The sequence below is a fragment of the Panicum virgatum genome, chromosome 5N (assembly GCF_016808335.1).
Source record: "Panicum virgatum strain AP13 chromosome 5N, P.virgatum_v5, whole genome shotgun sequence".
Classification (NCBI taxonomy): Eukaryota; Viridiplantae; Streptophyta; class Magnoliopsida; order Poales; family Poaceae; genus Panicum; species Panicum virgatum.
In genome coordinates this window covers 47,116,822-47,130,779 of record NC_053149.1, presented here as the reverse complement: position 1 = coordinate 47,130,779, position 13,958 = coordinate 47,116,822, and the positions used below count along the sequence as shown (strand labels likewise).

The 13,958-nt window shown below is 42.8% G+C and overlaps 2 protein-coding genes across 2 annotated transcripts; one reads left to right on the top strand and one right to left on the bottom strand.

Annotated features, from left to right (window-relative positions):
• The first annotated feature begins 2,499 nt into the window (after positions 1–2,499).
• On the top strand, positions 2,500–3,134 carry LOC120676098 (mitochondrial import receptor subunit TOM7-1-like). The gene has a single exon (XM_039957323.1). The coding sequence runs from the start codon at positions 2,609–2,611 to the stop codon at positions 2,855–2,857; it is 249 nt and encodes an 82-aa protein (XP_039813257.1). The 5' UTR covers positions 2,500–2,608; the 3' UTR covers positions 2,858–3,134.
• A 493-nt stretch (positions 3,135–3,627) lies between these two features.
• Positions 3,628–11,978, bottom strand: LOC120676097 (beta-adaptin-like protein A). Its single transcript, XM_039957322.1, has 11 exons — positions 11,818–11,978; positions 11,207–11,723; positions 9,689–9,813; positions 9,407–9,605; positions 8,010–8,238; positions 7,744–7,910; positions 7,463–7,672; positions 6,820–6,930; positions 6,546–6,722; positions 4,860–5,318; positions 3,628–4,343 (listed from the first exon to the last, which is right to left on the bottom strand). The coding sequence occupies exons 1-11, from the start codon at positions 11,871–11,873 to the stop codon at positions 4,053–4,055; spliced, it is 2,541 nt and encodes an 846-aa protein (XP_039813256.1). The 5' UTR covers positions 11,874–11,978; the 3' UTR covers positions 3,628–4,052.
• Between the last annotated feature and the right edge of the window lie 1,980 nt (positions 11,979–13,958).

The window sequence follows — 13,958 nt, the reverse complement described above, 5'->3', positions numbered from 1 at the left end:
ACCACCTCCAGCATCAGGATCAGCACCGTCACCATCATCGGCCGAGCTGCTATCCTCAGACTCCTGATACGGAGGACTACGCTCACCTTCGCCATCATCAGTCTCGGTATCGCTGCTCACTGGTTTTGCTGTTTCTTTGCTTTTTCGACGCTTCGGGTCACCCTTCTTAGGCCCCTTCTGCAACTTTCTCTTCCCTAGGTGAGTGTCACCTATATTTTGACGTGCCCAATCGCTGATGGAATCATTCCCCGTAGCCTCACGTAGATCTGACACGTTTATTTGATCTCTGACAATATGGGACGGGAGAGGGATGTCACCGTCATCATCATCCTCATCCAGAACTGGAGCCCGGTTAGATCTACCATATTCCATCCATTCCCGCACCGGATTATTCTCATCATAGAAAGAAAGATGGGCTAGCTGGTCAATGAAATCACCTTCTTCACGCATCAGTGGGCCGGAGACCTCCTCAAGTCGGAGACGAAGGATGTAGTTGACATAGACAAGCTTATTAAGTTTCTTGTACGACAACCGATTGCGAACCTTTGTATGCAGCAAGGCAAAAGTACTCCAGTTGATGACCTCATTGCAATATATCAAAAAGTTGATGACACTCATCCTCGTCGGACCAGTCCATGAATCACACATCAACGTGATGCCAAATAAGGGCCAGTCTTTCTGAAACTTTACGTACCTCGTCTTCAAGTCTTGCTCATTCTGATTAAGGTACTTGCCATCAATATCCTGTCCAGTGGGTGATGCGATACCTTCACCTGCAACCATATGAAAATCATGAGATACAAGAATGTAAGCTCATAGGTATCATTGCAATGAAAGAAAACTTACACCACTTCTGTGTCTCCCTGACCGCGCTGATAAAGTATGGACTGTTAGCCTGTCTTCCAGGTACTCCTGCAATATGGAAAAACTTTGACCAAGCTTTATCAATAGCTTCCTTTGCGTTCTTACCCTTCTGCGTCCAGGAGCCTGTATCAATCCTTGGTTACGTCATTCCTCTTCTCCCACCAGCTGCCAAGTTATAGTCCTCCACCACAGGACTCTCCCTCTGCGAAGTGGGCCTTCGAAACATCCTCTGCATAATATTCCCCCTCGTCGAACCACTACCCCTCCACGCTCATATGCACCTCCTCTCTGTTCAACCCCCCGTCGGAACTTTGCTTCCGCTCTCGATAGATCCATGGCACGCTGCACCTGAGCCTCCTCATCTTCTTCATCACCGGGATAGTTTCCCTCCGCTGCAGCCTTCTCCCGTCTCAACCTCTCTCGGGCCCGGTCAGTAGTTGCCTTCTTTGCCCTATCCAACTCACGCTGAAAGAAGTCCCGCACATCAGGTGGCACATTCCTACAATGGACCACCTCCGCCCCGCGGTGAGCTAAATGTTGCTTCAATCTTGTTGCACCACCTCCTCTTTTCTGCGTACGACAATAGTTGCATCGCCATCCGGGATAAATATTTTCACCATGTTCCCATACAACATCTCTATCTCTCCTAGACATTTTCTACCTGCATAAATGGACAACAAAAACATCTCAATCGAATAAATAGAATCCTAAATCCTACACCTAAATCTTACCTAAATCCTAAATTAGTACACCTAAATCTTACCTAAAACCTATAACTTTTCAGCCATACACCTAAATGTAACCTAAATCCTAAAACAAATCATCTAATATTCTAAATCATACACCTAAATATGCCCTAACCAAGCATTCTACTCAAAAATTTTGAGCTCTTACCTTCTCTCCCGGTCGGGTCGGTAACCGGCGACACCGACCGGTAAACCACTCCGCCCGGACGGTAAGCCGGCCACGCGCACCGGTATGCGCCGGATCCGGGGGGGGCGCCGGTAAGCCGGCCAAACCGGGCGCGGAGCACGGCTAACCGGCCACGGGCGCCGGTTGCCTCCTGGGGGACGGCGGGGTGGCGGACAGAGAGCGGCTGCGGGCGGATAGGGAGCGAGTGTGGGGCGCTACCCCCTGACACCGAACCCTATCTAAGCATGCAGACCACCATGGGCCTTAATGGGTCTTCGTGTTTTTTCTTTTTCTTTTTTGAATTTACTTCAAAATTCCTCAAACTAGGCTAAATGAATGAATTTTTGAGAAAGTTTTACATTATTATATTCTTCGCACCGTGTAGTATTTTTAGAAATTTTCTGGGATTTTTTTATTTTTTTGAATTCAAATTAAAATTTTGAATTATGGCCGGTTTAATACCGGCCGGTTCACAAACCGGGCCGGACCGGTTCCCAACGGTTTCGCAAACCCTACCCGAGGGTCGATTAGGGTCGATGGCATCGATACCCTAACGCCCCTCTTTTGTTTAGGGCTGCACCGGTTCGGCCCGTGGGCTAAAATCAGGAGCGGATCGAGGGTCGAACCGAACCCTCGCAGACTGACCGTCAGGCCTGCCAGGTGACCCGCGGATGGCCCAATAGCCCAGCAACCGACCCATATTAACCTAACAGGAGGGCGCCGCATCACCACCCATCAATCCAAAGAATCCCCCCCAAACGCCACCGCCTCCCCTAGGGTTTTCGCTCCGCGAGCCGGATCAGGTCGAGCCCGGGGTCGGGGGATCCGCGCCATGGCGTCGCGTCCGTCGCTGAAGGCGAAGCCCAAGGGCAAGGGCGGGAGGAAGGACTCCGCCGCGGCCGCGGCCGACGGGGAGGCCACCAGGGCGGCGACCGCGGTGCGGCTCGTCAAGGAGTGGACCACGTGGACGATGAAGACGGCCAAGGTGGCGGCGCACTACGGCTTCATCCCGCTCGTCATCGTCATCGGCATGAACTCGGAGCCCAAGCCCTCCATCTCCCAGCTCCTCTCCCCCGTCTGATCGGGCCTCCCCCGGCAGGGCCCCCCGGATGCGGTCGGTCTCGCCTGCTCTCGTAGTAGTTCATAGCTGGTTGGTTGTTTTCACATGTGCTGGATCGAGTTGGTGAGGGTTGGCGAGTCCGTGATGCTTCTGGGAGCAGGTTGAGCGTAATAATTTCTTGTTGGCGGATGTGTCTTCTATAGAACGGACCAAATCCGTTAAGTTGGTTATATGAATCTGCTATGCTATTAATGTGATGGTATGAACTAGATCCATGTTCATCTGTGATCTGTTTTTATGTGCGTCCATCATGTGCCTGATGTTTTGATTGAACAGCAAGAGGCGAGCTAGCTGTGGTGTTGTGGAATCTAGCTAGTTTTATCATACAACTGGAGGGATCAGAGTTTTCGATGTGAAAATATCGGCGTTTGTATGTGATTAACTAGTTGGTAATTTTTGTGTTCATGCGTGATTAGGCGTTGTGGTTGCCATCATTTGCAGAGCTGAAAGCCTGTGATGGCGATTTGAGGATTCCCGATGCGGTCTAGCCGGTTCATCAAGTTTCAGACAATTATACATGAGGCTGCTGAGACTGCAGAATGCAGATGATCGGACGAAATGTGGATGGACGCTTTGTTTATTTGTTTCTCGTTTATTCGGCTGACTTGCGTTAACAATCACTTGTAAAAACATGTATTTGTATCTCATGATGTGATGCTATTTCAATATATGGCAGAGTGACAAACTCATACCGTGGGTAACATGTGGCAGTGCTGTCGGCCAAGTGAAAATGAATCTGACAAATGGTAAACATCTTTATTGATCTGTGCAAGTAAAAATAAGTAAATAACATACATGAAAGGTGTCCCTATTCTTTTTACATCCCTTGGGAAAAAGGATATTCAGCTCCACCATAGGCAACATCAAACCAACGTTTACCTGAGCATCTCACCAGCTGTTTCTCTGGATGACATACAAATGCCCAGTTCTTCACCCAGAGGGAACAAATCAGATTACCCCCTACAAAACTCCAGTGTTCTCTCCTTGCTGATCTAATAATTTTTCTACGCCCTCAAACGGCAATTTTTCATCTCATTCTCCAAAATTTTGGTGATAAAATGTATACTGGACAAGTTTACTCGAACTGGGCCGGAGACAGAGGGCAAGGCAGAAAACCCGTGGACCAGTGAATCACTGAGGCAGAAAATGCTCAGGATCAAGAAAGCCCAAATTTGGACAAGGCCGACTGAAACAAAGTCGAGAATGCCTCAGCAGCAGTCCCATCATCGGCCTTGATTTTGAGCTGTGCCTTTGCTGATGCTGTGTTGACGATACACTCTACAAGGAAGAAGGCAGTAGCCCCATCTTTCTGTGCATAGAAAAAGAACTTGTAGTTTGGAGGCTGACCACCTGAAGCAATACATTGGATGTAATTGCTTTGCATATGGCGGATGAGCGATTGGGGGTTCATTAATGATGCTGCTCCTTGTGGACTCAAAGAGCACTCCTATCAAAGTAAGACATAAGATAAGAGAACAAGACTCAAGATCAGACGACGACGACAACAACAACAACAACAACAACAACATAGCCTTTTGTCCCAAGCGAGTTGGGTAGGCTAGAGATGAAACCCAAAAGACACAAAGGTCACGGTTCAGGCACAAGACTCAAGATCAGAATGGGAAAAAAAAAGTTCGGAACATGATGCAAGACATTTTGGGGGGATGAATTTCATGGCAAGACGCATATCTTAACGGCCATGGCATCAACATTAATTAGACCACCTCGCTAAATCATAGGACTCTTGAACCAAACAAAAACACTGTCTAGAGGTCGGAAGTTGGAACAGAAACTTCAGTTTCGGACTCTTGGCCAGAAACAAACATACTAGATTGGCACCAAAGAAGAATCTCATGCCTTATCTATCGTACGAAAAAAAAACAGGAAATGAAAATCCTATGTGGCATATGTTGCACCGCTGGTAATCAGAAAATGCATGGGCAAAAACTAGATAGTAGCATACCTGAGTCAGTGCCAATGCTAACTGGCCCCATTTCCTCTGGAACGTACCAGGATCTAACACAGGTTTTGAGTTAAGGGTCAGAGCTGGTGGTGGTGGTGGCGTGGGAGTTTCAGTAACACCAAGCCCAAGAAGGTCATCAAGACTGAAGTTTGATTGCGAGGAATATGTCGGCCCACCAGTATTTATTAGTGAAGTTTCAGCTGGTGTTTGAGAACTTATCAATGAAGAGCCAATCAAGTCCGAAGGAGCATTGTATGTAGAGGTGGCTGAACCATTGCTGGCTCTTGTACCATTGTCCTCTTTATCTGAAGTACTAAGCAAAAGATCATTATCATTTTCTTGATATCTTTGGGCAGATATTACATTTTCCTGAGCCTCTGTCCCAACAGTCAAGTTTGTAAGATCCTCAGAATACTCAAATGGTCCACGATGCTCCTTATCTGTAAACATGTACGATGGCTGCCAAGTACATAGAAGTTAGTACCTGTCAGACAAATTGTGAATAATATATAGACAATAGGATAATATTGGAAAGATCGGAAGAGTATATGCCTTTCTACAAACACATGCTCCAGCGAGCTCCGGTATTTGTAAATTGTAATAAGTCCATGCCACAGAAATGTGGATTTTATTTCACCATAACAGTAAAACAGTTGCATTTTGCATGACAGAGTGTGAATAGACTCATCTCTCAACAATGCTTGTCAATAAGAAAACCTAACAAAGACATGAGTTGAGTCACACTAACTCAATTTGCCTCAAGCAAGGGTCTAAAAAACATCCATAATGGTCTATGACCAATGTTGCAGTTGAAGACAGTTCATTTCTCAACGAAGTCCAACACCAAATCAATACATAACAAAGACATTAACTCAATTTACTAGAAGCGAATATCGCAGCCTATAAACAGGTTTGCGGTTGAAGACGGTCCTTAATTTTCAAAATCTGGTGTATGATAAGTTGTTATAAATGTACAATGTTACCCAACTTCCACATACTCACAGGCTCATAGCTAATTTTAAAAAGAACATGCACACAGTTTTTTTCATTCAGAGTCGTTATCTTTTTTTGAGGAAAATTAAGTTGATTCTCATGAAAGTTATCTAAAGAATTCAACATTTTGTCATAAGACAAGTTGAGATTGGTTACGATCAATAGTATTCAGCAAACCACTACATTAAAATCTAGCCCCTAACAGCAGTTGGAATCTGTCAAAATTAAATAAATAATCTATCACAGTAATGTAGTATTGTCATCCATGCTCTGCTATGCCAAAACATCAGCTAAAGCAGCTTAATCACTGAAAAGAGACAACTAAAGAGAAAGAATACTAAAGATAAGGTTGTCACATACTCCCTCCGTCCCAAAATAAGTGTAGTTTTAGGATTCAAAATTTGTCCCAAAATAAGTGTAGTTCTTGCTTTCCAATACAACTCTATCTCTATCTCTCTCCTCCTCTACCCCTCCTCGTTTTATGTGCACTCTACTTTTTTACCCCTCCTTAATTCCCGTGCCCAACTCCTAAAACTACACTTATTTTGGGACAGAGGGAGTACAAGGGTGGACACAAAATTTGATAATGGCAGGAATACCAACAAAGCCCTAATTAGTAATTATATGATATTGAAAATCTGCTAAACTAACCAATAAACAGTGTCCGTACTTAAAATTTTCAATATCGCATACCTTCTGATATACAACTGATAGACTGTTGAACTCATCAAATATCCTATCTTTCATTTCACTGCTCTGCGTATCTGCGAATACAGAGACAGCTTGTTTGGGAGGGTTTACTACACGTTCTGCCACAGCAGGATCATATTGCAAAAGCCTGTAGTAGAAAAGCGCTCTGTCATGAACATCCTGCGACAAAGTGCGGTTTAGCTGGAGTTACAATATTTTCACCATTCATAGAATGGTAGCGAATAATCCAACTGTTGCAGAAACACAAACAACTGACCTGGTGAGTGTCAGATAAACCAGCTGCTAATGTAGCTCCCAATGCCTTTTGCGTCTCCGGTGGCCTCTTGAAGAAACATTTCATCACTGCAGTCAGGAGATGCAAGCGAACCTGCAAAGTACAACAATGGAAAAGTTAAGTGGAGATCAAGAACGATTAGGTCCATGACATCAAAAACGATCTAAAGAAATGGAATTGGATGAATTTTACATTAATATCAGGACAGTCCTACAAGATTCTAGATGATGGTTGAGAAAAGGGGTAACGAAACCATCCCACTTTCAATTGTAGTGGGAATGAATTTCACACATGAAGCCAAACATTTCATTTCACGGATTAGAAATGTCAGCTGTTATTAAATGCTTCAGTCCTTGTAGTAGATATGTATGTTTCTGATACCAACTTTGGGACAAAAACTCTGAGCTACATAAGTATATATACCATTACTGTCAAAAAAAAACAAATTTCCATGCATATATAAGAAAAATAGAAGTCACTTTTTTCTCGCAGTGGAAGATAATTTTTGTAATTTGGCTAATCTAGTACAGAATTTAAGAAAAATGCATACTGAGCTCACCTTAAAACAAAAATGTAACTACTGGAAAATATTAATAGAACAAGATAAGGAAGAACATGTTGGTACCTCAGGAGAGTGCTCTTCATCCCAGTTTTCAACAAGACTTTCAAGGACATACGGAGCATCGTGCATGTCTTGAGAATATTCTCCCAACATCCATATGAGAGCAGCTTTACCTTTTGGCTCCTGAATATTTTTGCTACTGATATTTCCAACAACAGCTATACAATCATGGCTCCATTGAGGGTATTTTCTAAGAAGATCTTTCACCAAGACCTGCATTTTAGTTTTTAATCAGAAACGTTGGAGATGCAAGTTGAATGTTGTCCTGCATTGCGAAAACTTACTAGAGTTTCAGCAGTCACAAAATCCTTATCCATTTCAAGAAATTGTAGAAGCCTATCTACAATGGCATTAACATCATATTGCTGGAGTGCTATTTTTCCAACTGCCCGTATAGACTCTCTTGCAATTGGTACATCGACATTTCCAGCATATTCACACAGCTCGGTTACTGGTGGGAAAAACATCCAGTATAGATATTTCAGAACAATAATGGTAACCTATGAGTAAAAACATAACAAAAGAGTTGGAAGTTGGATATCTGGTATACCGATTTCATAGGTGTTGCTTTCATTTGCTATGGCAGTCAACATCTCCAGTTTCAGCTTCTTCACATATGACGGATCACTAAATTGGCAGTAGAAACTTTTATAGTCAGAGGAAAATAACATTGGAGCACGCATCACCAGGAGATGTAGATGACATAGCACAGCATATGACTGTTCAGGACTACCAGCACCCACCAAAGTAAGCAAGGGTGCTTTTATACGCTCGTAAACCTAGGAGAATTCAAACTGCGATTAGATGACCTTCAATCAAAGCCTAATGTGATAAAAAAATAATACACATATGAAATCCAAATATAAGTGTTCTTGGAACTGAAATACATCCATACTACATGAACTTGCACATAACAGCATTATGTCGAGCTAACAGTTATGTGAATGGTATGTTCAATGTAGGAAAAAGTCTAAATTATTCCCCTCAACTATAGCCAAAGTCTGGATAACCCCCTAAATTATCGTTTGGTTCATTTTACCCCCCAAACTATGCTCTTTGGTTGAAATTACCCCTAGTACAATTTGACCTTTTGTAGGAGGAATAAAGATGCGTATAATGATGTGGATGTATTGCATTGAGGCCTCGGCCAGTATATATTAGAGTACAAGACTTGGGGGGCAATGCTCCCCGGGATACATATGGCAGTCTACGATACGTATATCTATTACTACCAAATATACTCTAATACTTTTCATTTCTCTATGCATATGTGGAGTTTTAAGTTGAAAATTTACAAGATGATAGTACACATCATAACACATGTTAGAAAAAATACATCATAATTTTTTATCATTATTTTGATAGGTTAGGATATTTAATAATAAATTAATCATTGGAGTACAAAGTTATATGAAAAACGATGATGAAAAAATTATAATATTTTTTAATATGCATTGTGATGTCCACTACTACCCTGCAAATTTGAAATTGAAATTCAACTTGTGTGTGGAGAAACAAAAAAGACAAATTGTATTATGGGGTGAAATGAACTAAATGGCATAGTTTAGGGGGTAAATTGAACCAGGTTATAGTTTAGGGCGTTAATCAGACTTTGGCTATACTTGAAGGGAGTAAGTTGGACTTTCACCTTCATTGTATTTGATTGTATAACATGACAGAAATGTATGAAAGGCTACCACCCATCAACGGGTCAGTTTGTGGTGGTTGTGCTGTACTGTGCTGTAGTCTATTCCAGGAACTTTTACTAGTCCTAATCAGATTATGCTGTTATGGATCCTAAAAAGGTGGTCCGACACATAATGATCTCGGAAGAAATAATTGTTTTGAAAAGCCATGGCGATGTTAAATGGAGCCTAAGCAGCATAACAGTGCTGCATGAGCAAAATTACATCTCTGGTAATATAATGGGAGTAGCAACATGTGCACCTGTTGATGAACGTCAGTCATAGACATTGTCAAATGGAGAAATACTTTAATTGTTGACAAAACAACAGCTCCATTTGCATGCTGAAGTCTATCCTCCAGCAGGTTCATTATGTCAAAAATTTCATTATTATCAGATGGTAGAAACTTTGATGCCAACTCAAGGACAAGGCACTGTGCCCACTCACTGAACTCTTTGATCCTGTGTGTAAAAACATATAAAAAATCAAGTAAATTCACATTTGGATTATTGCCAGAAAAGCACCAAGAAAGGTCGAAACTCACTTGTTTAGCAGGTAAAATACCACTGGCTTGCTATACAATGTTTCAATCTCCCTTGCTGCTGCCTCTGAATTGGCAGCTTCTAGGGTCCAGATTTCCTGCAGCGAATGCAGGCAATTGGCAACTACCTGCAAGTGCACCAATGTAATCAGCTTACCTCAGAAAAAAATAGTCTCACACAATGTAACATCCACTTATTAATCAGTTGAACCAAACCCCAACAAGAGAGAACAAGCGGGAAGTGGAAACATGCCAATTGCTATTCATAAGTTATCAGGTGAGTAGAAATCTAGGCTTTCATTTGATCCAGTGCGAGTAATCGAGTGCCAGCTTCAACCAACTGTAATATCCGATGTGTTTTAAGTAAGTTTAGATGGTACTTCTCCAATCATAAATATATGGCGTTTTGGACAAGCTTTCCATTCAAACTTTTGAAGATTTGAATATCAATATATCCGTAAGATATAGATTAGAAACATGAAACTTGTATGAGTATGCTTCTCTCAAAATGCTCTTTCATGATATCAAAAAATTTATTAGATTTTGTAAATAGTGTTCAAAGCAAAATTTTCGAAGACTGACATGGTTCAAAATGTCAAGTAGTAGTGAGTAGTGACTGGAGGTGGAGCTGAATATACTTTGTGCTACCTTATTCAAAGAGAAGAATTCATGATGGACAGATATTGATGCAAGTATAATAAGGCATACCAGGATTGAGAAGATAGTAAGACAGGGACTTTAAATTTGCTAGAATGTGGATCCACTAAAAGCTCATGTAATTTTCTATGCAGGTCATTACTCATAATGCATACAATGCAAAATCACTTGGGCTATAAACCAACCAATTGGTGAAAGATTGTCATGCAAAACTAACATCACAAGTTAAATATAAGAACAGTTGACTTCATGTGTGACTGATGACTGATCTTATCAGACAATCTAACCAAACAGGAGTGAGCATAATCTGATATTTATAACCAGTTAACAAAAAAGTGGTGGCTGGAATGTGCTAACAACCAGTACAATCAGGCATCAAACAAGTCTTTATTACTAAGGGAATAATTATGAATATGCAGCACCATTAACCACTTTCATGTTAGAGCTACCTCAGTGCAGCTGGCCAATCTCTGCGGGAGGAGTTAGGCAACCGGGGTTCAAACCCTGGTTCTCAAATTTGTTCAGGTGGGGGTTGATACCATAGACCATACCCTTACCCTCATTTTCTATAGCCGCATTATTCATCTATGCAATCAAACAAGCTGCAAAGCAGGTACAAGCTGCATGTTGACCAGATTCTAGGAATCTAGGTAGAAGCTCACGTCACGTGCCTAAATTCAATCAGTGTTGGGATTGAGATCTCGTGCAGTGAACTTAGTTCCAGAGTCCACAAAATGGAAATTGCTCATTAGACAATTAATCAGTTGCACAGTCAGTTCGTGGCAGTGGTCACTGTAACTAATTAGTAGTAATATGGTTACTGCATCCTGTTTCCGTCAAGCAGTTTGTGGCAGGGTAGTTTACCTGTGCGTCTGGGTCGGAGAGCATTAGCGCCTTGAGCGAAGCAGGCAGATCAGCATCAATGCAGGCGGTGGCAGATATGTGATACAGCTTGGCAGCACCAACAGCGGCGATCATCCGGACGTAGGCGCTGGGGTCCTTGAGCCCGGTCGTGAGTGGCGTGACGAGATACTCGACAAGGTTGCGGACGCGGAGAGAGCAGAGGCTGCGGAGCGCGAGGCCGCGGATGGTGGGGTCCTGATCGCGGCAGTCCCGCTGGAGGAAGTTGATTGTGAGCAGCGCGAGGTCCGGGTGCGCGCGCGCGTGGACGCCGACGTAGAGGTAGCACATCTTCTTGGTGACGACGTCGGAGGTGGCGGAGCAGAGCACCATCTCCCCGAACGCGGCCGACACGTCGATGCCGGCCGTCATGCAGGAGATCACCCGCTTGAAGACGTCGCGGCGCTGGTCGTCCGCATCGGGCGCGCGGCTTCCCGCGAGCTGCCGCAGCTGCTGCTTCAGATCGGCCACCTCGCTCTTCCTGCACTCAACAGAGTCGCCAGTTGGCAGGTCAGTTTAGGGTTCGAGAGGGGGGGGGTGAGTTTCGGGAGCCAGAGCGGGAGAGAGCGGCGCACCCGGAGGGTTGGGAAGGAGATGCGGACTTCGCCGCCGAAGGGACTGTGGGAGCCATGGCGGAGCTCGGCCGCGGCGGGAGGTTGGATCTGGCCTCGCTTGGGGAAGAAGACGACTGCGACGAGCCGTGGTGTTTCGTTTGGATCTGAGCTGGGGAGTGGGGACTGACGGAGTACCAGACAATGACAGGTGGGCCATAATATAATACGCCTTCGTGAGGGGTAAACGTATTTCAGTCAATAGAAAAGGAGCACTACACTATTCCTTTCCTTTTCATATCCAGCTCGAAGCAGTGCTTGTCAGCAACCCCGTCCTTGCTTGAGCAGTACACTGTTCGTTTACAACATTACATGTAGATTGATTTATTTCTGGTTCTGGTTAACAGAAAATATGGGCATATGGCAAGAGAACCTTAAGAATGTCAGATGAAAATGTACTACCTAATTTGCCGATCGAACCTCCTAATAGTTGCATCCTGTAGGACATCAAACTGCACCACTAATCTGTACTCCTCAATCTTCATGCCTATGTACAGATTAGAGTACATGCTTTGTGGCACCTTTTAAGCTTCTCTTATTTTCTATTAAATCTGAACAGATGTCATATATTATTCCGCCAACTCAATGATCTCCATAAGCTGAAGCATCATGAGTTCTGGCAATTCTTTGTTCTAGGAACAAGAACACCTTAATCTTCAAGTAATTACAATTCTTGTTCTAGGAACACGAACATCCTAAGTTTCAGGCAATTATTCGTTTTAGCATAAACGTCCGGAGTTTAAACGAAGTGAGGAATTCACATGCTTATTTGCTTCAAGTTTGCAGATGGGCCACACATGGGCCATCCTAGTGAACTATGGACCGTGAGGACCACATGGGCCAAATTTGCTATAAACACACTACACAAACTTCCACAGAACCCCCTAAAAAAAACCTTCCACAGAAAAGATCTTGAAATCCCAAGTTCTTTTCTGTTATTTACAAGTTTATTTGGAATATTTATGCATGAGATCTAGGTATCTGGTATACATGATAAAAAAATTGGGAAATGGTACTGTTACAGAGTAAGGGGGAAACCAAATGAAATAAAAGATTAAAGAGAGAATAGAGCAAGAAAAAGATAAACATAACTATTAATGTCTTTATAGTAATCATATACTTAATATATTGAAAGAAATAAAATAGAAAATTAGAAAACAGTTGTCGCGTATCAGGGTCAGGCAACGGTGTTCACGGCCAGACCACGAGCATTTGAATTTGTGTATAAGTGTTTATACTGTCAGTCCACCAAAGGGTATGTCCTAGGTGATAGATTTGCTCGGATGGCAAGGCACATGACAGAGAGATTGTTGTGCAAAATAAGTTACTGAATCGATTTTAGGTAATATTTGTGCTTGACATTATGTTGTGCAATTATTGCCCCCTTTTGTTTTCTTCTATCATGATGGCATTGAATCGGGTCACCCTCATCCCTTCCTGGGAAACATGTGTTGCAATCATGGACACTGTAAGTCTGAAGTAGCATCTCTCTTGTCACTCTATGCTTACATCCTTTTTCTACAGTACAGCTCTCCTTTATGGTTTCAAACATGGAAGGAAGATGACTGGTGGATTTTGGTGTTTGCTAATTTGCTTCTGACTGTTGGCTTTATGAGACAGTGTGCCTTCTTATCTTGAGTTTTTACATTTCTAGTGACACTTGTGCAAAATTTAGGCAAAAAAAAAAGGCATTTGTGTGTCCACTGTCCAGTTATAACTTGTAAGCCATCATTAGGTCCATCCACCTCTCTTGTATTCACGCCAACATTATTTACAGATGAAAGATGCTGGATGCTGTGTCCAAACATAGTGTGAACATTAGTGGCTTTTCATCCATTCCTTGATGCAATGGCTAATAACGGTTACGTAGGGATCACTGCACTTTATGCCTTCTGACTATTCTGAAGATTAATTGAAATTTGGAGGTTTGCATGGGACCGGACGTACCAAACATGTGCTGCATTTTTCAGGATATGCAAGTTTGCATTTTTCTGTAGATTAATTGAAATTTTGGCAAAAAAAAACATCACATCATGCGTTTGGACATATGTATGAAGTACTAAATGAAGTCTATTTACAAACTTTTTTACACTGATGGGTTGTAA

Bases quoted from the DNA above. Each gene is read 5' to 3' on its own strand.
- LOC120676098 (XM_039957323.1), top strand. From the start codon at position 2,609: ATGGCGTCGCGTCCGTCGCTGAAGGCGAAGCCCAAGGGCAAGGGCGGG.
- LOC120676097 (XM_039957322.1), bottom strand. From the start codon at position 11,873: ATGGCTCCCACAGTCCCTTCGGCGGCGAAGTCCGCATCTCCTTCCCAA. The intron at 11,724-11,817 runs GTGCGCCGCTCT...TGTTGAGTGCAG, and splicing joins TCTCCTTCCCAACCCTCCGG to GAAGAGCGAGGTGGCCGATC. The intron at 7,673-7,743 runs GTAAGTTTTCGC...ACTAAAATGCAG, and splicing joins TTGTGACTGCTGAAACTCTA to GTCTTGGTGAAAGATCTTCT.